Genomic DNA, 24,344 nt, shown 5'->3' with positions numbered 1-24,344 from the left:
CGGCCAATAATAACAAAGTTTCAAAATAAGCTATTTATAGTAATATAAAAGGGAAGTAATTCAAAACAAAATTATTGTAAGTGAACAAAAAAGAGATCTGCCAAATAAAAACAAGAGCACTGCAATGCAGAGCAATATACACAAAGCAAAGTCATATATGACCTTTGACCCTTAAGTGTGACCTTGACCTTGAAGCGAGTCATCCGGAACATGTGCTCTGCACGTTGTCTCAGTGTGGTGAACATTTCTGCCAAGTTTCTTTGAAATCCTTCCAGCAGTTCAAGAGTTACAGAGCAGACACGAAACAAACTGATATGACTTTTGACCCCTAAGTGTGACCTTGACCTTGAAGCGAGTCATCTGGAACATGCGCTCAGCACGTCATCTTGGTGTGGTGAACATTTGTGTCAAGTTTCTGTGAAATCCTTCAAGGGGTTCGAGTTACAGAGCAGACACGAAACAAACTGATATGACCTTTGACTCCTAAGTGTGACCTTGACCTTGAAGCGAGACATCCAAAACATGCGCTCTGCATGTCGTCTCAGTGTGGTGAACATTTGTGTCAGGTTTCCTTGAAATCCTTCAAGGGGTTCAAGAGTTACAGAGTGGACATAAAATTGCTAACAGACAGATGGACGGACGGACACCAGCGTCATAACATAATACGTCCCTTCGGGCATATAAAAACTAGCCTGAGGGATCACCTGTAACCTGACTTCACTTTCACCACTTGCATTGTGTCCTAATACTATGTTAATAGGTTTCTGACATAGAACTTTTGGCAGATTTCTCTGAAGCAATGCCGTACTAAGGTAATGAATAGGCATAGAGTGTAACAGCCTCCTAAGAAATTCCATGTAATCATCTCACACACTAAGAAGTAGTTTATATTAAACTTTGTGGGGAAAAAAATGAACAGCTCAAAAATTAAATCTATGAAATATTACATTCTATCATACCAGAGGTCTCCCATGACACAGTCCTCTCTTGGGACTATGCCGGATCTCTAATGAATAAGAATGTCTTATAAAAGTGGACTAAATGTAATTCAATAACATATATCAATTCTACACAATAGTACTTACCTATTCCAGACTTTGACAGATTCGGCACTTGCTGACATTAATGCTGTATTGTCAGAACTAAAACTTATAGTTCTCACATCACTCTGGTGTCCATAGTGACTGATCAAGCCCATACCGGTGGCAGGATTTTTCTGATCATTGGTATCTACTGTACAGAATCCAAATGTATTGTTGTTAAATAGGGTTAGCACCTGTAAACAGTATCCAAATGTATTGTTGTTAAACAGGGTTAGCACCTGCAAACAGTATCCAAATGTATTGTTGTTAAATAGGGTTAGCACCTGCAAACAGTATCCAAATGTATTGTTGTTAAACAAGGTTGCACCTGCAAACAGTATCCAAATGTATTGTTGTTAAATAGGGTTAGCACCTGCAAACAGTATCCAAATGTATTGTTGTTAAATAGGGTTAGCACCTGCAAACAGAATCCAAATGTATTGTTGTTAAATAGGGTTAGCACCTGCAAACAGTATCCAAATGTATTGTTGTTAAACAAGGTTGCACCTGCAAACAGTATCCAAATGTATTGTTGTTAAACAGGGTTAGCACCTGCAAACAGAATCCAAATGTATTGTTGTTAAATAGGGTTAGCACCTGCAAACAGTATCCAAATGTATTGTTGTTAAACAAGGTTGCACCTGTAAACAGTATCCAAATGTATTGTTGTTAAATAGGGACAGCACCTGCAAAAAATATCTAAATGTATTATTGTTAAATTTGGCCAACACTGTAAACAGTACCAAAATAAATTCTTGATAAACAGGGTTAGCTTCTACAACAGTTTTAAAACATAGGTCTGTGTAGGATGTTAAAACTAAGATATATACATGTATAATAAGCAAAATTGGATATATAGAAACTTCTTGTCTAGGTAATAAACTTCCGTTGACTGTTTCCTTACCACAATTCTGAATATTAAGTATAGCAAAGATATATAATTCTCAAACAAATATAACAATATTCATTTAACCTAACTCCTGAAGTGCAAAAGTACTGAAAAATATCTATACTGATTTTTCTTACAGAATAAGTCCTTCTTGATCTACAAAGCAATTATATATATGCACCAAAAGTTGACATAGTACAGGTGTTATATATATGGATACCTTTACTGTATTTTTGCCACTGTGTATGAGATCTGCTGATGATATTTTTGATGCCATTTTAACTGCAGTGACCTTGCTGATCTCATCTTCAAGCTTCAGCTCCACACTGATACTGGTGTCGTCTGCTGACTCCCTGCATGTTTTCAAAACAATACAATTAAAACAGTAACCCTACTTATCACCAACACACTTTCTGCTACAATGTTCATAAGCATGACTGTTGCACATTTCATTACCTCTCAAGATCAGACTGAAATCACACTCTGTGAAATCAAAACAAGAGGACCATGATGGTCCTGAATCGCTCACCTGTCTCCACATGACCCAATTTTCATGAAGATCCATTGAAAAATATGGCTTCTAGAGAGGTCACAAGGTTTTTCTATTATTTGACCTAATGACCTAGTTTTTAAAGGCACATGACCCAGTTTTGAACTTGACCTAAATATTATCAAGGTGAACATTCTCACCAATTTTCATGAAGATCTCATGAAGAGTATGGCCTCTAGAGAGGTCACAAGGTTTTTCTATTTTTATACCTACTGACCTAGTTCTGACCACAAGTGACCCAGTTTCAAACTTTATCTAGTTACTGGTATCGTCAAGGTGAACATTCAGACAAATTTTCATGAAGATCCATTGAAAAATATGGCCTCTAGAGTGGTCAAAAGGTTTTTCTATTTTTAGACCTACTGACCTAGTTTTTGACCGCAGTTGACCCAGTTTCGAACTTGACCTAGATATCATCAAGATGAATATTCAGACCAACTTTCATACAGATCCCATGAAAAATATGGCCTCTAGTGAGGTCACAAAGTTTTTTTATTATTTGACCTACTGACCTAGTTTTAAATGGAACGTGACCCAGTTTCAAATTTGACCTAGATATTATCAAGGTAAACATTCTGACCAATTTTCATGAAGATCCATTGAAAAGTATGGCCTCTAGAGAGGTCACAAAGTTTTTCTATTTTTAGACATACTGACCTAGTTTTTGACTGCAGTTGACCCAGTTTCGAACTTGACCTAGATATCATCAAGATGAACATTCAGACCAACTTTCATACAGATCCCATGAAAAATATGGGTTCTAGAGAGGTCACAAGGTTTTTCTATTATTTGACCTACTGACCTAGTTTTTGATGGCACATGACCCAGTTTCAAACTTGACCTAGATATCATTAAGGTAAAAATTCTGACCAATTTTCATGAAGATCCATTGAAAAGTACAGCCTCTAGAGAGGTCACAAGGTTTTTCTATTTTTAGACCTACTGACCTAGTTTTTGACCGCAGCTAACCCAGTTTCGAAACTGACCTAGATATCATCAAGATGAACATTCAAACTAACTTTCATACAGATCCCATGAAAAATATGGCCTCTAGAGAGGTCACAAGGTTTTTCTATTATTTGACCTACTGACCTAGTTTTTGAGGGCACATGACCCAGTTTCGAACTTGACCTAGATATCATCAAGGTAAACATTCTGACCAATTTTCATGAAGATCCATTGAAAAGTATGGCCTCTAGAGAGGTCTCAAGGTTTTTCTATTTTTAGACCTACTGACCTAGTTTTTGACCGCAGTTGACCCAGTTTCGAACTTGACCTAGATATCATCAAGATGAACATTCAGACCAACTTTCATACAGATCCCATGAAAAATATGGCCTCTAGAGAGGTCACAAGGTTTTTCTATTAATCGACCTACTGACCTAGTTTTTGATGGCACATGACCCAGTTTCAAACTTGACCTAGATATCATTAAGGTAAAAATTCTGACCAATTTTCATGAAGATCCATTGAAAAGTACAGCCTCTAGAGAGGTCACAAGGTTTTTCTATTTTTAGACCTACTGACCTAGTTTTTGACCGCAGCTAACCCAGTTTCGAAACTGACCTAGATATCATCAAGATGAACATTCAAACTAACTTTCATACAGATCCCATGAAAAATATGGCCTCTAGAGAGGTCACAAGGTTTTTCTATTATTTGACCTACTGACCTAGTTTTTGAGGGCACATGACCCAGTTTCGAACTTGACCTAGATATCATGAAGGTAAACATTCTGACCAATTTTCATGAAGATCCATTGAAAAGTATGGCCTCTAAAGAGGTCACAAGGTTTTTCTATTTTTAGACCTACTGACCTAGTTTTCGACCGTACGTGACCCAGTTTCGAACTTGACCTAGATATCATCAAGATAAACATTCTTACCAACTTTCACAAAGATCCCATGAAAAATGTGACCTCTAAAGTGGTCACAAGCAAAAGTTTACGGACGGACACACGCACGCATGACGGACGATGGACGCCACGCAATCACAAAAGCTCACCTTGTCACTTTGTGACATGTGAGCTAAAAATTCATGGGGGACTATTTTTTGTGGATTTCATGTTTGAATCATTCCGTGAAATTAAATTCCAATGATAACACAAATTTTCTGTTCATCCTAGCTTTAAAACCTGAAATCCACAATTCCATATCCCCATGAAATAATCCTTGAAAAAAAAAACAACACAAAATTAAATGCTGGAAAATTAGATAATTTTACAGTATTTTACTTTGTTTTGTTCTTTGCTTTCAAAGGGTCTTATAGATTTTATTTCACTTATTGTGAAATGTGAAATGGTTGATTTCCCCACTAAAATGGATCATAGGTCTTCAGAAAAATCAGTTTTGCAACTAAATCATCGTATATGCTAGACACTACAAATGCACTTAATTGTTTAAAAATAAATAATAAAAGACAACTTTTTTTACAGGGAAGGGATGTATAACATCTTTGGTCAACTTCAGATACTGCAAAATCATTAATATTCACGGCAAACTAAATTTTTGTTGATTTTATAGCTGCATCAATCCACAAAAATAAATCTCCGTGAACATGTAAAATTCCCTTTTATTTATCTTGAGAATTTTTTTAGTTCACACTTGCGAAATAATAATTTTGACCACAAAATTAAATACTTTCACAGAATATTAAGTATATGTTGATCTTGTCTGATGTTTAAGATTATCTATTGGCATTCCAGTTTTAAATGTTGAGGAAGATCCTAAGAGCATCTCTTAGCATTTTTTCAGGTACTGGCCCGTAAGGCTCAAACAAACAGGGATGAGGGGAAAAAGTTATTTGGAGCCAAACAGCTTATACCCACAGCCATGAAGGCAAAACACCATTTCAATTCTAAGGCCTATCAGATCTAATGAACCAGCAAAGGAGCCATCTGGTCTGGTTGTGTACCGATTGTGTACTGGTTGTGTACTGTTTGACAGTTTACTGAATACTTATTTTAATTTTTCTCTTGCTATTGCAAAAAAAGTCTAAACTAAAGCTTATGTGTGTATAAATTTCATTGTGAATGTATTTTTTGCTGTTTTGTAGAAAAACATGGGAGAAGAGATGATATTTGGCAGAGTAAATCTCAATTACAGTACGAGTAGTAATACCTGGTCACAGCAGTGTGATTCTGATGTGATTCTGCAGTGAGTAAATGTGACAGGGTATATCTCTCTTAGAAGATACACAACACCTACTTTTCTCTTTATTTTATGTCAGTTTTGAAGTAATTCTTTTAAATAAGGATTTTGAACTCTGAAATGGGCCTAGTTATGTGTGTCGGCTTTGTGAGATTGTCCATTTTATATAGAACATATAGGGAATAATATTCAGGTCTGTATGACCTTCTAATATACAGATAAACTGAAGATAGTTGTTATACCCAGCCTTTTTCTTCTCCTTTTTATGTCGTTTTGCAAGTTTTTTCTTCAGCTCATCTGCACCTGGCAGTTTGAAGACTTCTAACATTCTATCGTTCCCCTGTAAATGTACATAAACCATTAGTGCCAAGCAAAAACGTGATCTCAAATCATTTTCATTTCTGGTGAGTTGCTATCTAAGACTACCCTATTCAAACTGGTATCAAATAACATATCCTTTAAAAGCCCTATTTGCTTACTGAAGATATATTCATATACTTGTTTCTTTCATACCAAATAAAAGCATACCCTAACTTCATTTACACCACCTCATATCACTCAACCTCTGAAAGTTTGATCCAGCAGACAATTTACCTAAGCTTTTCTAGAACATACCGATGTGGACATGGGCAGAGCCAACTCTATATGCCACACATTCAAAGCAGGAACATAAAGTAATTTAGCACTAGTTTAATGGTATGGAATGTTAAGTAGGTCAATAATATTCATGTTAAATTCTCAATCTTAAATCATAAAGTGTTATATTAATTTGCTTACTGTTGGAATATTACTTATTCCTTTTTATTCCTAACACTGAACTGCCAACTGCATACAACTGAAACTGTTGTTTCTAAAAATGAATTTTAAATAACAAGGAAAGAGAAATAAATTATAATTACATGACATATCAATGTAGTTTGTTGTAGATCAGTTGCCATGGATATCAGTCTATCTCTCCCTGATCTCATCACAGATCCCTGTTTCTTACACTCTATAAGATTCTGTAATTTAAAATAAAGTTTGGTAAAGACTAGGAAAAAACAAATTCTATCATGAGATGCCATTTTTTTTATACAAAATTGTAAGTCTAGTGTTTTAATTTTCTGTCATACATTTCTTTCAAATTCTGTATCATTTTTTTTAGGAACAAAGAAACCATCATTAGAGACTCTAACCCTTGACCTGAGTGTTCGGAGAATGGAATGACAACATGGCATTGTAAAGATAAAAAATTTCATTATCACAGGCTCTACACAATGCCTTACAAGTGTCAATTTTGCCATTTTTTCTTAATAATTGTTACAGATAAATAGACAAACAGATAAAAGACACACCCATTCACTTTTGGCACTGAGCCATTAAAAATATCTTGAATACATTAAAACTTACGGTTCTGTGCTTCTAAAGCATATTTTTACACATTTTATTAGCTATCACAATAGCAGTTTTTAGAGACATGTGGAAGTTGTAAATAAAACGTCTCTTCATAGGTGGACTGATTGCTGTTATACTAGTATTTCCTAGTCCTTAGAGACCATTCTGTCCCTTTAATACATCTGTTACAGAATTCTGATGAAGCCAGTACTAGTGGGCTTCAGAGGTGCTGCACATTTCATTACCTCTCATGAACACATTCCAACAGAGTCAGGTATTATTTTGCGTTGTTGTGTTGTAAGTTTCCAAAACATCTTAAAGATTTCACTTTGTTGCCATAAAACATTGAATTAATTTCAATTAAAGCAGATAACAAATCCTACCAGTTCTTCCTCCTCAGTACCATCACCATCTTCAGTATCCATCCTCGATTTCTTTGCCATAGGTTCTGTTAGATCAGCGTCCTGAAATCAATATAACTGTACTATGTACATAGTGGATATTTGTTTGTTTTAATGTAAGATGGAAATATCTCTTATGACTTAAAGAAATTAACAGAAATTGAAGTGGATAGAATTTTATGATGAAAAATCCCTAGTGCCCGAGTTGGGATTCGAATCCCAATCGCATGGGGTGCGAGTCCAATGCTCTACACTAAGCCAAAGAGTTGACTCCCTGACACAGTTGTCAGAGATTGGTCTTAAACATAAGCCGCCACAATATATCTTTCAATAGTGAACACCAGCTGCAATATTTTAACAAGTGGAATATTTAAGATATGGTGTTCATGAGTGAAAGATATTTTTACCTAAAGATATTGATATTTTTCACTGCAAAAATTTCAGATATATTTTACTCTAGTATTTCTATAATTCACTGAAAAACATGTAATAAAGTAAGTTCTTTCCCCCTACTTATGATCAAACCCGCTTGTAAAGACTAAAAATAGTCTTAATTTACTGGCGATCTTTACAGTTAAGTGGTCTCAGTCCACAGGTGGCCTTTTCTAGAGGTTTGACAGTTTGTAACTTTAAGCGAGATTGTGGAGCAAGCTTGAGGCTTCTCACATTTTGGGTCCATTTCTTGAGAAGCACAAGACCTGAAGCCTAACAAGTTGGTGCAATCTATACACCACTCCTGCCATAGTCGAACCGAACACCATTCAAATTAGACTGCGCTCTGGTAGTAAGACCTTTGTGTCATTTGACTGTGAATTTAACTAAATATAAAGTTTTCTTGCTGCAGAAACTATTCCACTATTCCACACTTTTTTCACAAGTCAATACCTAAACAAAGGCATGTACAGGTAAAAACTGTACAAGAGAATACCAGGTAAAGACACACATCTGAACTACAAACAATGATTTTATTTAATGACAAATCACTGTTTGGGATATATTAATCCTAAAGTAATCTGACAAAAAGCGCTGTACAATCTAGCTGTTAAAGCGTACCATTTGGTCGGTATATGTTAGATCCCAGACTCGAAGTTCACTGTCAGCCGACCCAGTCACAAGTCTAGTATCATCCCTCAACAAGACAAAATCATACACCTGAAATACAATTGGTATATACATATAAAATAACTTACCAGATACAAAAAAAAAAAGAATTTATAGGAACTTTTCACATCTTTCTGATCCAATAGCCTGATATTACAAAAATTCCTCTTACTGTCTTTTTGTTAAATGCATTTTGCCGCTTATGTATGAAACATTGTTTAGCGCATTGGTGCTTTTTTTTCACGCTGAAGTTACGTCAGTTCCGCTATTTATGTATTACCCTGATGAAGCCTTTCGGCGAAACGTCGGTATATTAATATTGTAATAGTTTTTCGTGTTTGGTGGTATTTTTCTACTATATAATACCAGATTCAGACATATACACTATGTTCAAACATTTTCTACATTTTGAAGTTTAAGTAAGTACATTTTTAACATAAGAGTTTTATAGATATTCTCACAACTTAAACAATACAAAATAACTATGCCCGCCAACTGATTCCTGGAAACCTGATCAGTTCTTGCACCATAGTAATGGTATGGTGTTGTGGATTTGCAAGTAAAATTTTCGACAAACATGGATTTGTCATTTTCTGGTTTTGGTCCCCCACTTTACCTCTGTGGCACATATTTTCAGATATCAAAAAAACACTAAGTTTCATGCAACTGAACATGTTTTAACCCTTATCCTGCTAAATTTCTATAATGGACTGGTTTGTCATTCAATTTTGGCAGTACCACTTATTATTCAAAGGTGAGTTCAATGAAAATTTACAGACTAAATAGCGAACAGTGCAGACCATGATCAGACTGCGCAGAATCAATTGCCACCTTCAGGCTAAAGGTTAAAGGATTCTGACAACTGCAACCTGATCAGGATATATATTAAGCAATCCAAGTTTTCTTGGTATGACTATAGGTAAGCTTTCAAAAGGCAAGATCGAACCTAGCATAAAGATATAAAACATGTTTTAAGAGGCAAGATTAGACTATAAAACATGTGAACTTACACAACCAAAAGTATCCAAAAATTTGGTCTGAAATGAACAAAGCTTTACAGTTTCTGCAGTGAAGACATGGACAGACACCACCAAAAGTTATCAATACACATGGACAGACACAACCAAAAGTCAATAGACAACATCTAGTATGACTAAATGTTACAGACTGATAATGCCTAACACCATAAAAAGTGACCAAAACTAAAACCATACCTCACTTCTATGTTCCACCAATGTTTTGAAGCAATGTTGTGTATCAAGATCCCAGAACTTCACAAACGTATCTTTGGAACTGAAACATTCAACTTGTATGAATAAAACTTATTACAACTACTTACATTGCAGTATAAATACAAATTTTCTTGTTAAATAAATTTTATATAAATTCACCTTAAAAGAATGTCACTTACAGATTGAAATATCCCTCAAAATACTGTTAACATAACTGACGAAATACAAAACTAATTGAACGAAAAAGTGGAGCTGAAGTTCAATGAAGCTGAAGCAGATATTTTCTACACAAACTATACACAGAGATTATGTATATGTACTAACATATTCAACTCTCAACTACTTTCTACGAAAACTGTAAAATAATTTAATTTGGTAGGTATAAATTTCAATATTTTGCCCAAAACAGCTATTTCTTTGGTATAATAATTTGTGCATTTCCACTTATTAAGATAAAAGAATGAGAAATTACTTGTTTATTGGGATATTAATATCTTGGACTGACACAACCATAAAATCCACAAAAATTAGTTTCCTACAAATATATATGATTTTACATTAAATACAATACCTGGTAACAAGAATATTTCTGTCTTTCAGGAATATGGCCTGGGTTACAGCACCTTTATGTCCTTTCATTCTGTACAAACCACATTCATTGACAATGTCCCACACAATTACATCTGTGTCCTACAAAATCAGTTTGCAATCTTTAATCTTATAAATCAAAGCTTCAATACTGTACCGTGTATAGAAGTTATTTTTCAAATTCTAGAAAGTAGCAAATTCTGTGGAGTAAGTTCATATTCTTTGACCCGTCTTGTCTGTGTGTTCCAAGTACCTTATTCTTTTTATATCATTCTTTGAGCTTTTAAGTCAATCATGAATCTTCTGCTGTATATTAATTACTGTCAAAGTTGTATCATCGGATTGCAAATTACAACTAAAAATGGGTGGGTCCTTTTTGGCATTTCTATTTACATTTTGGAAAGATCAATATCCTGACATTTATTTTGATTTTCTGATACTCACTGGAAGCAAACCACTCATTTTTGCAGCAAGATACCATAAAAAATGTAAATTTATGTAAGAACTGAATGCTATTTTTGGGCATTTATATGGGTATAAAACACACTGGGACTTCTTGCAAATCATCCAAGAATCGCTAGCGCATAAATGCACAAAATAATAGCATTTAATTCTTAAATGCATACAAAGTGTATACTAGTATTTTGTTTATAATCTGAATATAAAGTACTCTAAAAGTGTTTATTTAAAGGAAAGTATAAGGCAGTTCTGAATACAAAAAGTACAAGCCTGAAACCTCAAACTTGCGAAGACTACATCGTAATATATTATCTCAAAATTACCTTTCCACCTGACACTAATCTAAGTCCCTGATGATCATAATGTAGCGCAGTTACTGCTGACTTGTGCCCACTGAATGTTATCGTTTTCTCTCCGTTCTGTAAGTTGAACACGCAAACTTTTCCGTCACTGTATCCTACAGCCAGATGTTGTTTGTCTGGAGATCCTGCTAGTTTTGTCACTTCATGCTTTTCACCTTTCAGGGTAAAATACTGTAATGTAGCAAAATAAATAATTAAATAATGGTGCAAGTTACGTACCTGTTTTATAATGAAACTCTAGGCAGAATAATCTTATTAAGAAGGGTTTTCCCTGAGATATTTTGTCAGGGACTAAATTTTTAGGGTTCAACTTACATGTAATAAGCACTTTAATATGATCTTTACGTATTACATCATGTATGACATGTCATACACTCCAGTTTTATACATGGAATTCCCCATAAAATGAATCAAAACAAATTTTACAGATTTTGTTAGCTTCCTGTTTTATGTCATTTTCAATCCTGTCAAGAAACAAATGATTTAACAGTTAAAGATTTGTAATTTTTGTTGTCACAAATTTTTGTTGGGCTGTATTGAAGAAAGACAAAAGGGAGGTAATCTTAATCCTGGAAATTTGTATTTACATTGCAGAGCTGCAATAAATGGAATTTTCAACAAATAAGCCGCAGTTGCCTAAATGAAATCTGTTTGAACATTTTTTAATAAAGTCATGTCAACTGTTGAATAATGATGTACTGAAAATTATCTGAAAGCTTCTTAACTTGTATCTTTTTATCATTTTGACCTTACTGGCTACTCAAGTGTAATAACACGAAACATGTAGTATTTCCTTTCAAACAGACTAATAGCAACTCTATTAATAGTAACAAGCAACCTTAATGAGCAGAAAAAAATTCCAATATGAAAAGAAGAAAGATTTTTGATTTTACATAATAAGACTTCCAAAGCTTATGGCAGAACTGCACCCACCTTATCTCCAGTGCGTATATCCCAAACAATAACATCTTCACATGCTCCTGTTGCGCAGTATTTACCATGGTTTCCAACGATATGTAGAAAGATGATGTTAGACTTATTTCCAGCTATCACACCGAATACTTCACCAGCAGCGTAACGAAGATACTGCTTTGTTAATCCCATTGTTTTATTTGAACATCAACTGCATTAAAAATACATTTCATAACGTAACCAAAGTAAAGCTTGATGTCAACTGGCCCATAACAAGACATGTACGCATGGGCCTAATGAACCATATTTGTCATAAATATCAAACTGTGATGAAAAACATGTAAATTTATGTGCTAAGAAACACACTCGCAATCTTGTTTTGGAGTGTACGCTGACTTTTGAGCATGCACTTTGTGCTCAGACAAGCTATATAAGCTGCCTTGACTAGATTTTTGCCGCAGAACGAAGAGAATATGGTACAGATTTTAAACTGTCAGTAAAGTAGGAGTTATTTGCATTGATTTTACAGTAATTTTCAACTTATAGACATTATTTTGCTGTGTTTCATCAGTTTGCCGTAATTTTACAATTTCCCCAGCTGTATTATGATCATGTGACTGAAAGTAGCCATTTGATGGGGATTTGATGCTGGCGAAACTGGAACAGTATAAAGGGAGATAAAATTTAATGTTGCCATATTTTAGTTACGGATGCAGGGGGAATACGAATATGCGATTGCATCTCAAATCAGCGGAAGTCAGTATGTTTTCTTCCTCCTTTATCGCTCAGATTTTACAAATGGCCGAAATAAAATTTTTCCAACAGTTATATTATTTTATTTTAAGAATTTTGTAAAATATATGGTGACCTAAGTGTACAAAATAACTTACCTGTTTGCACAGCGATTTGCAGATTGTTTTAAATGTCAAATTCATTGAAATTTAGTTGCATTGCGTAAATGTTCAGTAAACCATAAAATGTCCATACCATGATGTGAATATCCACACAATGATTGTTAGTCCTCTTCTAAAACCAAAGTAACGTGCGTCTCATGATTTATGGTTCATTAGGCCTATATATAAATGTCTTATTATGGGTCAATTGAACTAGCCTGGTTCAAACGAACCAGCCTGGTTGAAAAAGGCCATCTCCCTGACCTGTACAGATAAGCAGCAAATATCTCTTGGCAAAAATAGAAAAGAAAGTGAAAATCAGATTTTGCTACACATGCAGCCTGTATTCTATGGGTTGTCACTTGTCAAGGCATCCAGTAATGATTTTATCATTTAAGCAGATCTACCGGGTGATATTTTGTTAAAAAATTCATTTCTATGAATTAGAAATCATTTAAATTTTTAGTCAAAATAATTCGACATTCAGATTGTTTTATATTTGTGATACGCCAATCTAAACGTCAAAACTTTGAAGGACCAAAATAATTATTATTATTTGATAATTTTTACATAAATCAATGAGGAATTGAATCCCCTTTCAATACATGTAAGTTTAAATTTAGGAAGTGGCTATTCTTACGGTCACGTAGGAATAGCTCGCAGGCTATTCTTACGGCTCTCCCGTAAGAATAGCGAAAAGCCCACAGATGTCTATTCCTACGGCTCTCCCGTACGTAATATGATTACTTCCATTTGTAACTTAAACAAACAATTTCAATACAACGAATTTATCGTAAGTGTAAAAAATTATGTAACTGAAATTTGTCTTCTAAATAAATCGGAAATAATACGACGAATCTATCGTAAGTGTAAAATAATTATCAAACTGAAATTTGTCTTCTAAATAAATAGGAAAACGATTGTTGGTTGTACAGCTGTAGATGTAAATACATACGTTATTAATACTGAAATACTCAAAATATTACCAAGTGTTTTCAAATAAATCAGTTATTATATATTACTGATCAATGATTTGTGTATACATGGAATTTTTCCACATCAGTACAAATCTCTTACCACTTTAAACATGTTTATTGCACTTTAAATTTAGTTTTATACTTCACGTTTGTCACACATCAGCCTGACGTGTTTGCATCAATTCAGACTTGGCATTTTATTTGTAACACTATGACCAAATCAGTTGAAAATGTATCAGTTGAATGACTTCAGTACAATGTATTGTTATACAAAACTGCCGTAGGAATAACCACTTGCGGGCTTTTCAATATTCTTACGGGAGAGCCATAAGAATAGCCTGCGAGGCTATTCCTATGGGACTGTAAGAATAGCCACTTCCTTAAATTTATTTGAATTTATGGCCAATTTGTGAAATAATCGGCATTTAAACCTATATCATGTAAAGCGTCCGCAGCAATGAAAACTTCATCGGAAGTTGCTTCAACTATTTTGGTCTTTCAAGTGTTTGATGCGAGTTGGGATATTGCCCATATGAATAAAATATCTCAATATTTCCTAGGATCGCGTCAAATTAGTTGGAGAATTTGAGAATTACAGCAAGTCATTTAGTAAACTTTACTAACTAAAATTTAAATCGAATGAAATTGTTACTTTCTACTTAGCAATACTGATATCCCCCCCCCTTTTATTCTTTAACATTTTCATTATGTGGTCTAATATTTTCGACTTTCGAGATTAGGTCATTATCAAAATGAATATGTTAGAGCTAATTGAAAAACGAAACTTAATTCATGTAGTTATAGTACGTGAAATATTTTTGGACTATTAGAAACATTCAACATTTTTTCAAAGTCTGCATGATTGATACAGTGCCATCAATAAGTTTGTAATGGTCAGTGTTTATTGAGTGTTTTTTGTATAAATAGAATAACACTGTTTTCTGTTTGAGGGGTTGCAGCGGATGTATTTATTTGCATTTTACGTTTCATTACGTATAAGTAATATTATACAGTTATAAATTATAATACAATATCCAAAAGGACAATAATGAATGTTCATTCAAAACTGATGTATTGATGATAATTCAGTAAAATATGTTTAATACACATTTTCTTACTAATTATGAAACTAAGCAACTGCATATTGATAAATATTTACATGCCGTATGTTTTACACTATTACTGTTGTTTATGTATACTTAAAATAATATCATGGACTAGAGTAGGTCCGGCATTTATCGGACACCTTCGGACGTAACGGGCCACATATGGATTAGCAACTGATCTACGCTTCGTTCCATAACATCCCGTACCTAAACCGTGCTTTCCGAAAGCAATTTCCCGTCTTTTTCTAACCTATTTGGGGATCTAAGTCAGTCATTAAGGCAAAAATGATGCTTTCTGGAAACATCTTGAATCGGACAGGAGAGCTTTGTATCGGACACATAAGTCGGGGATCATCGGTCATATATATTCAATAAGGGGATCATCGGACATTTTTAAGTTTTTTAAAAAATACAAGATCTGTGTTTTTTAGTGAAACATATAAACAGGAAATATATGTCAGTTACATTTTTTTATTTGTGTCGCGTTTCTTTGGACATTTTTTCGGATGAACCAAACATAAACAGGCAATATATGTCAGTTACATTTTATTTGTGTTGCGTTTCTTTGGACATTTTTTCGGCTGTTCTTTTTTAATTTTTCTTTTCATTTCTCGAGCAACTTTTCTTTGCTCTTTTTCGAGTTCTAGTCTTATTTTATTTTCCTTTTCTTGCATTTTTTGTTCGTAAATATCATCAGATGTCAAAAGCCTGTGACTTGTTAATTTTTTCCTATTGACCCTCTTTTCAGTGTTTGTTGTAGCTGGGGTTGGTAGTTCAAAAATACTGTCCACTGACGCTGACCATGTCACAGATGGTGGTTCATTGGCGGCTTCAACGCCATGTTCCTCTTGTTGAACAATTTCTAACTGGCCACTGGCAATTAAGTCCAATAATACTTTTGGATCCTCTAGGTCTAAAAAGAAACAAAATAAAGGCATTTCAAAAATGTTAAACATTGTTCGGGAAAAAAATAACAACTTGTCGTTAACTTTAAATAATTTCTTTATATTGATAGTGTTACATTCTGCTTTAATTTGTAATAATATTTTTCAATTTCAATATTATCATAAACATATTGATAAAAAGTCATTATTAAAGTGCTTACCCAAAACATTTTGATTCTCCTCTGTAACAACAAGATCTTCTGGAAACATTTCAACTTGGACAACTTCTTCAATACTCTGCTGAACAGGACTAGTCTGTTCTGTGTGTATAGAAATACTCGGGCCAGGACTCATTTCTGACGTTACTTGGACACCACTCGACTCCTGCTAGACAGCAAGTTGAAATATAATAAACTTAACATTGGAGACTAAAACCGCACAGGATGGCAATTCAAAACTATACTTTATGGGTGTAGTGAATAGTAAAATATGTTACTTTTGAACTATGATACTGATTAATGCCGATATGTAATTTCGTTAATCAGCTTTAGGTTGCATGCTATTTTAGAAAGGTTTACATATTAATTTAGAATTTTCGGGATGATATAGCAATTTTAAACTTTTTTATACATGTATTATTTAAAAACGAAAAATAAAGAAATAATTACTGAAACAATGTGATTAGGTGATTCAACTGGATTCGTGGCTTCTTGCACTTGTTGCACAGACACCGAGGGAATTCTGTCGAACGGGGTGGAAGGTGCAAATGCACTTTCTGGGATCCGAGAAGGATTGAATGGATGTATCCCACAGACATCAAACCCTTTAATTATGTTTTCAGCAGTCAGAGTTTTGATATAGGCTGTTTTGAATAGCCTAGGCCATTCCCATTTTGTAACTATGTTGTTAGGTGAATCACTCATAAAATCAGTACATGTTTTGTTGTACTCACGTTCAAAGGGGCCAAATACTGTTTGATCTAAGGGATTGAGATACTGAGTGGTGTGGGGAGGAAGTGCAAATAAAGCTATACTATTTTCCCTGGCTAAATCTATTAGATCTAGAGTCTCGTGCGAACTGTGGCTATCAAGAAGTATGAGTTGGGGCCTTTCGGGACCACAGTGTTTCAGAAAATGGTCCTTGAACCATGTGACCCCAAGGATGTCCTCCATCCAGGCCTTCTTTTGATAAGTATATTTTGTCCCCAAAGGACCATCTTTCACGTTATACGCTCGCACAGCCTTTTCAGTTTGGCCCTTAACAATTACAAGAGGGGGGATGTCTCTCCCCGCAGCATTAATGCAAGCCAGTACTGTCACACCATCTCGACAGTTCCCTACACGACCAGGGACATTTTTCTGACCGGATTGAGCCAGAACTCTTGCAGGTTTGTGTGTTAGGGAGACATTGGTCTCATCAATGTTCCATACACGGTGGGGAGCAGAATGTAGACCAAGATCATTCAGAGCCCTTCCTAAATCGGAGAAATAATTCTTTGTTACTAGTGGATTTAGCATCCTAGCTCTAACCGAGTTTAAGGGGGTTGGGGATCTAAGTGATAAATCTGGGTGACGTTTCTTGAAGCCGTCTACCCAGTCTTTACCCGGAATACCGTTTCTGAACGGCGTCTTAATTTTCATAGCTAGGGCCAGACGTGACACTTTCATGCAAAGCTGGGCTCGTGTGATACCGAAGCCCTGCTTTGCTGCGGACTTGATTTTTTGTGCAATTTCATTTTCTACCTCCAGGGGAAAGACAGGCTGTTTCCCGGGAGTGCTGCCTTCAGGTACTCTCCCTGAAATCCTGTCGGCTATAGTTGACTTTGGAACAGAAAAATCCTTTGCAGCCTGTCTTATACTTAATTGTTTGGATTTTACCAAACTGACGGCTTTATCGAGATCTTTCGAGTCGTACTGGCATTTGATGCCTTTACTTTTGTGTGGCATGATCTGTAAACACAACGACGGACCGGTTCAGTATGACACGAAGTTTAAAATATGAGCTCTGCTCTGTGAAAACTCATATTTTCTTCTTTTTTTTTAAAGAAATACTCAGACAAAACGTTTTGATAATAATAATAATAATAATTATAATAATAATAATAATAAAGATAATAATGATATCATTATCAATATTACTACTACTACTACCACCACCACTACTACTACTATTGTTGTTTGTGTCGTTGTTCTTGTTGTAATATAGAAACAAATGAAGTGATTTATTCAGCCAGAGCTGCTTTAATGGGCAAATACTTTTTATCATTTCTTACAACATCTATTGTCTTATGAACAATTTATAACAGTTCATTTTTTCTTACAAAGACTCTTCTCTAACACAAGCACACAACTTAAACAAGTAGGAATCGTTAACTTTCTTTGCATAATTATTTGCAACCCAAACGATACTAAAATCTTCGTAAGTTTTTGAGGTGCAACAACAGTCCCAAACAATAACCATTTAAAAGTAACTTTCATGAGTTTTCTGCTTCAGGTACTTCAGTATGTCATAAATGTAATGGTGGTCATAGATGTATTCGTGTTCATACAATTTTTGAATGAAGTTTTCTACTTGATTTTGTAAATTTAGGGGTTTTGTCCGGCCAAATACTTCTCTTTCTCTCAAGACTACAGGCATCATCAGGGGTCTACTCATTGTATCCTAAAAGAAAAAAGATGACTGGAAAAAGATAACTGGAAGTTCTTAAAATGTTTTAAACTGTGCTCGGCTATGCATTAAGGTTAGGCTATGTTAAGTTTTAATGTTTTCTCAAAGCAGAGCCCAATAATTTTAAAATATGATTAAAATCCTCGTGAATTTTTTACTTAAATGTTAAATGCTTTTACTTAGAACCATATTCAACCTTTAATCGGATCTATAATTCATGCTGTCCGATGATACCCTTGAGTAAGATATAAGTGCGTTTTCCATGGGGGTAGTATCGGACAGTTTTATTTTTCAAATGTTTATAAATTCTTCTAACGTTTCCATTGTTTTTTGTTATAAAATGCAAAATAAATATATATTTCATTATCAGGAAATAAATTCGATTAAATTTTAATTGTTACACATTCAAACTTAGTAATGAAACTGTGATACCGAAGTTTCACGTTTTCTGATGTTTAGCAGTGATGTCAGAAAGGAAGTGACATCACCGTGAGTCCTTTTATTTAACCAATCAAAATACCGACAAAAGTTAACGTCACTATGGCCGAGTTCCTTTTGTATACACCCTGTAACTCTAGTGAGCGTAAATAACTTGCAGAGAGGTGCGTGTAGACAGGAAAGTTTCTGAAATCAGTGCCAGAGCGAATATGTCCGATGAAAGACTCTGTCCGATGAAAGGCGGACCTACTCTAGCTCTTAAACATTCAATATTAGAAATCATAAATTGTCATTTATCTCAATGTAAATTGATTTTACACTTTATCATTTCTTATTTCTTTTGTGTTCAATAGATATGTTTGTCTATGATGTTCATATAATTTCTTTACTTAGTCCAAATAATTGTACTCGAGAGTTGAATATCGTTATATTATTTTGACTTGTCGATATCCGCCTCCGAGTACAAACCAGAAAAGGTAAAGAATGTGGTAGCACTGTCCTCTTCTTTGCGTAAGTAACACCCAATGGAATCCGTTGGGCGGGAATTATGTTATAATAATGCAACGGATAAAAAAAAGGTATACATACATAGAAAGCCTGTAATTTTTCCTTTTCAATGATGTATATATTACCGAGATTTCTTAAGAAAAATTCAAACTATGGCAGTTAAAAAAATGCCAAGGTTTAACACGAGTGTACTACATATTGGAAAATGGCCGATCACCGGTAAACACATTACTACACGAAGCGTTTTCATTGGTCATGCCTCCGACCGCCATTACATGAAGACGATTGAAACGTTAGAGGTTTAAATTTTTTACAACAGAAATTCTTGATAAATATGTCCTGTTCTTATGTTTTTTATTTACTATTTATGATTTAAAACAACAGGTAAGCAGTTAGGGCTAAAGAAAAATCATGACTACTGATAATTTGTAATTTCAATTGACCACAGTTTCCACCACAGTTTTGATTGTTTCTGGTTGAGACCTCTAGGTAGACAACGTAAAATATCAAAATGTAAAATCGGTCTGCCCGAGGTCTCATTATTTAGACTATTTCTTTACTATGATGTGAATTGTATGCTTCTCATCTTATGGTGGAATAAAAGATATATCTATCTATCTACTTAGCATTATTGATATCCCCCCCCCCCCACCCCACCTTTATTAATTCAATTTTTATTAAATTACCTTTGTCTGGTCAAATAATAGGTTATCCGACAACTAGACAAATTACAACTATCTATAATACACCGATAAAAATAATTCTTACAAGTTATCATTAAATAGATGATTACATATTATGTAAAGCAAATACTTGACACGATAACTTTAAGCAATTAGTCGATCAAACCAGTATATAAACGAAAAATAGCTAAATTAAGTCGGAGCAAATTCACATGTTGTTCACTTCCGGTGTAAACAAACATTATTTACGAAATGAAGAAATAATTCGGAATGGTACACGGAAAGGTAAGTTTTATTTACCGTCGCTTGGTGAAAACAATTAACATAAGCTCTATAGAGCTTTTCTGCGATCCTATATTAAGAACAGTTAAAACCAATTATACCTCACCCCCAGCAATTTGCTGGTACCCATTTACAGCTGGGTCTACTGAGGCAATCGTGATAAAGTGCCTTGCCCAAGGACACACCGCAATATCGAACCAGAGGCCTTCACCTCCGTAGGAAAGCGTCTTAGCCATCTCGACCAATGCGTCCAACGCAATTGTAATCATTTAAATCAAATTTTGTTTTTTTACAATTCACGTATTTTTTTTTGCCTTTTATTTATTATATCTTTTTGGGGGTGGGTTCAAGTCAAGTCAAGTAATATTTATTTAACATAACATCACGACTAGGACATTAAGCAACTTATAAGTTATAAAATACATGCTGAATAGCGGATTGAATTAAAAACTAGAATGACAATAAAGTAAATTAGTAAAAAAAAAACCAGTATGTCGCCACCATGATACTTTTTGTAACTCCACATGATGAGCAAGCACACTTCTCTCCCTGCCAAGTATTGATTAGTGAAAGTGAAAGTGAAATTTAACTCATCAGGAAGCTGATTCCATAACTTGGCGGCAGCATAGGTCTACCGGGACGATTTCTTACCGTACCTTTCTGTTCTAGGATGTGGTATCTCAACAGTATTTGTATTTCTAAAATTGTAAATAACATGTCTATAATTTACAAGATCATATAAATATTCTGGAGGCATTTTATTTAAAATTTTGTATGTTTCTAGGACATTTACTTCATAACTTTTAAAGAAATAAGCCCAGGTGTCTCTAGTAATTGTTCATAACTAGTAGAGTGGTCTTCATAGATAAATCTTAATGCCCTTTCTTGTATTTTCTCTATTTTTCTGGTGTTACATTCACTAGTAAAATACCAGCGCAGAGGGCAGTATTTGAAATTTGACATAACAAAGGAATAGTATACAGTTTATCTACCAAGTCTAATGAGATGTTTACCTAATCTTTTCAGAACATTTAGTTGTCTGGAGACTTTTCTATATAAAGTAGACACATGTGAATTAAAATTGTGAACAAAAAGTCTAGATTTACACCAAATAACTTTACTTCATCTTCACATGATATTTCTATATTATGAAATTTTAATTCAGTTTTCTGCTGATGATTTTTTTTGCCAAGAGCTATTGCCTGAAACTTATCTGGATAAGCTTTCACTTGATTTTTGGAGAACCAATCTATAAGTATTAAACTGTCATTTTCCAGAGTACTAATTAAATCTGCTAGACAGGAACTTGAATAAGAATGTGAACGTTGTCATCAGCAAAGTAGTATAACTGACTTTGGTCAATAAAGTATAAGATGCCATTAATAAATATGTTAAACAGAATAGGTGCAAGTATGGAGCCCTGCGGAACACCTTTAACAGTATTCTGGTAATCACTACATATATTTCCAATTTTCGCACACTGCTTTCTATCAGATAGGTAACTTTCAACATGTTCAATAAGTCTAAATGACAGATCAGAGACACCATAATGTTTCATTTTCAAATACAATAGATCATGAGGTAGGCAGTCAAAAGCCTTCGAGAGATCCTTCAGAATTGCTGCTAGATACTGATTATTGTCTAGGAAATATTTCAAATCATCAATTATTTTCAAAAGAGCTGCATGTATTGCATCCATAGCCTGGTCTAAATGCGCTAAGGAAAGGGTTAAAACAGACATATTTAAACTGTTGATGGATGGCTCTCTCAAACACCTTTGACATCACAGGTAAAAGACTGACAGATCTATAATTAATTTTGTCTAAATTACTATTTTTCTTGTGTATAGGAATAACTTGAGCTTTTTTCATATTGTCTGGAAAAGTAGACTCCCCAAAACATCTATCATATCTGTCAATGGTTCTGCAATGACAGGGGAAGCAACTGTAACATGTTCACTGAAATTTTGTTACAACCGGTTGCCTTCTTTATACATATATTTTTATTTCATTGTTTACAAAGGCTACTGAGACAGGCATACAATCTAGCTCATTGATATTACTGGTTGATTTAAATCGCATTCTTTCTAAGTAAATGAGCATAATCTCTTTTGAAATGGTAGCACAGCTATAATTTTTTTTTTTTTGTAAAAATAGGAAGTATGTATTGACCAGAAAGTCTCGTATGTAGCTATGCATTGTCGAAATATGTTTGAGATCAATAGATTGTGCTTTTATATGAAACAGATCGCTTCTAGAATAAGGTGATTACTGAAGATGATAAAGATGATAACACGGAATGAACTGTATTTAAATGAATTTGTTTTGTTAGGTTTAACGTCGCACCGACACAATTATCTATAGGTCATATGGCGACATTCCAGCTTTGATGGTGGAGGAAGACCCCAGTACGTGCCCCTCCGTGCATTATTTCATCACGAGCAGGCACCTGGGTAGAACCACCGACCTTCCCTAAGCCAGCTGAATAGCTTCATCACGTGAAGAATTCAACGCCCCGAGTGATTATTTAGATGAAGGTAAAGGTAAATATAAGCTTTATCTAGAGGCACTGACCTCCAATTAAAGGCTAAAATGATCTTTCTTTAAAATTGTAGATTGGTCATGTTATGAACATCTAATAATACGAGTTTTTGTTTCTGAACTATCTTAAAAAATAAAATGACAAATCCAGAAAAAAGATGCCCGAGACGGATTCGAACCCGGGTCGCCGCGGCAATGTAAACTTTCATTCGCGGTCATAATCAATAAACCACGAAGGATGCGTATGTAACCACCTTTTAACTAAGGATACATATGTATTTATAATTTAGACAGTTAACCTCGTGTTTACAAAGCGTTACAAACGCTTTTCAATTTTCAGTGTAAAAATTATTACAAACAACTAATTCTCATGTTTCCTTAAAATGTAGTCTGTCAGTAATAAAGCTTTCTTAAGAAATATAGCATTTATTTCCTACTACCTGATTTTTTTTCTCTTCTTTTGTTTCCGTTCGATGGATCTGGAGGCCAGTGCTTTTCACGTCGCATAAAATTAACAGACGACATGTTGTCCAGTAACAGATACTTACCTGGGCTTATTTTGCCATCTGGTACAACCCTTTAAATACTGAGTGCCAAGCAATGGAGCTACCAATACCATTTTTCACGTCTTTGATAGACGCATCCGGGAATTGAAGCCCCAACCTCCCGCCCTCAAAACGGACACTCTACCATTGAGCTATTGAGGCGGTAATGCATAAATCTATATCCTAAATTTTATGAATAAAAATACAATACAATTACGTCAGTGTCTAAATCTATGCATGTAAACAGACACGTTGCTACGTTTGTCAAATATCCGTATCTTTATAAAATCTAAATATTTCTTGAAGAAACTTCTTAAAGTGTTTTGTATTGTCTCATACCATGATGTGGCTTCTGCAGACGTTAATTGTATTGTCATTCTTGCATAAAAACATGACACGACGACTAAATTTTCAGATGCGATGACATTACGATTCTGGTTCATTTTTTATTTACCATTCTGTTAATCATCAATACCAAAGTCATAGTACTGAACTCTCAGACAGGGTGTGCACCGTGAGTAGTTGATCTTCTGGTGTCATAGATTGACGATTACGTTGAATCACGGATTTGGTGTTTTCTCTCTCAACCTTCGCTGTCTTCTACTAAAGCTTGGTCATCTGCTGATTGTTTGTACCACTTGAAGACCAAGACTGAGCATTGTTATGGTGTCTGCTTCATTAGTTTATAACTGTCATTTGTTGTTTGCCAAAATATCTACATAA

General features: G+C 34.5%; 1 protein-coding gene across 4 annotated transcripts in view; it reads right to left on the bottom strand.

Moving 5' to 3' along the window:
• Positions 1-20,482, bottom strand: part of LOC123552608 (WD repeat-containing protein 3-like) — a 41,309-nt gene extending 20,827 nt beyond the window's left edge. Inside the window, exons 1-11 of one of the 4 annotated variants that reach the window (XM_053540162.1) lie at positions 20,385-20,482; positions 12,121-12,310; positions 11,149-11,358; positions 10,350-10,468; positions 9,761-9,839; positions 8,499-8,597; positions 7,428-7,508; positions 6,570-6,671; positions 5,913-6,010; positions 2,192-2,324; positions 1,086-1,276 (exon numbers count right to left, since the gene is read on the bottom strand). In XM_053540162.1, the coding sequence (XP_053396137.1) occupies positions 1,086-1,276; positions 2,192-2,324; positions 5,913-6,010; positions 6,570-6,671; positions 7,428-7,508; positions 8,499-8,597; positions 9,761-9,839; positions 10,350-10,468; positions 11,149-11,358; positions 12,121-12,291 (1,283 nt within the window). In that variant the 5' untranslated portion in view covers positions 12,292-12,310; positions 20,385-20,482. Of the gene's footprint in view, positions 1-1,085; positions 1,277-2,191; positions 2,325-5,912; positions 6,011-6,569; positions 6,672-7,427; positions 7,509-8,498; positions 8,598-9,760; positions 9,840-10,349; positions 10,469-11,148; positions 11,359-12,120; positions 12,311-20,257 lie in introns of all 4 variants that reach the window. The other 3 variants (XM_053540163.1, XM_053540160.1, XM_053540161.1) reach the window with 3 other exon arrangements.
• Positions 20,483-24,344: the final 3,862 nt, after the last annotated feature.

Source organism: Mercenaria mercenaria, chromosome 4, assembly GCF_021730395.1.
Source record: "Mercenaria mercenaria strain notata chromosome 4, MADL_Memer_1, whole genome shotgun sequence".
Taxonomy (NCBI): Eukaryota; Metazoa; Mollusca; class Bivalvia; order Venerida; family Veneridae; genus Mercenaria; species Mercenaria mercenaria.
The sequence above is the reverse complement of the archived record's forward strand: the minus strand, read 5'-3'. Positions and strand labels throughout refer to the sequence as shown.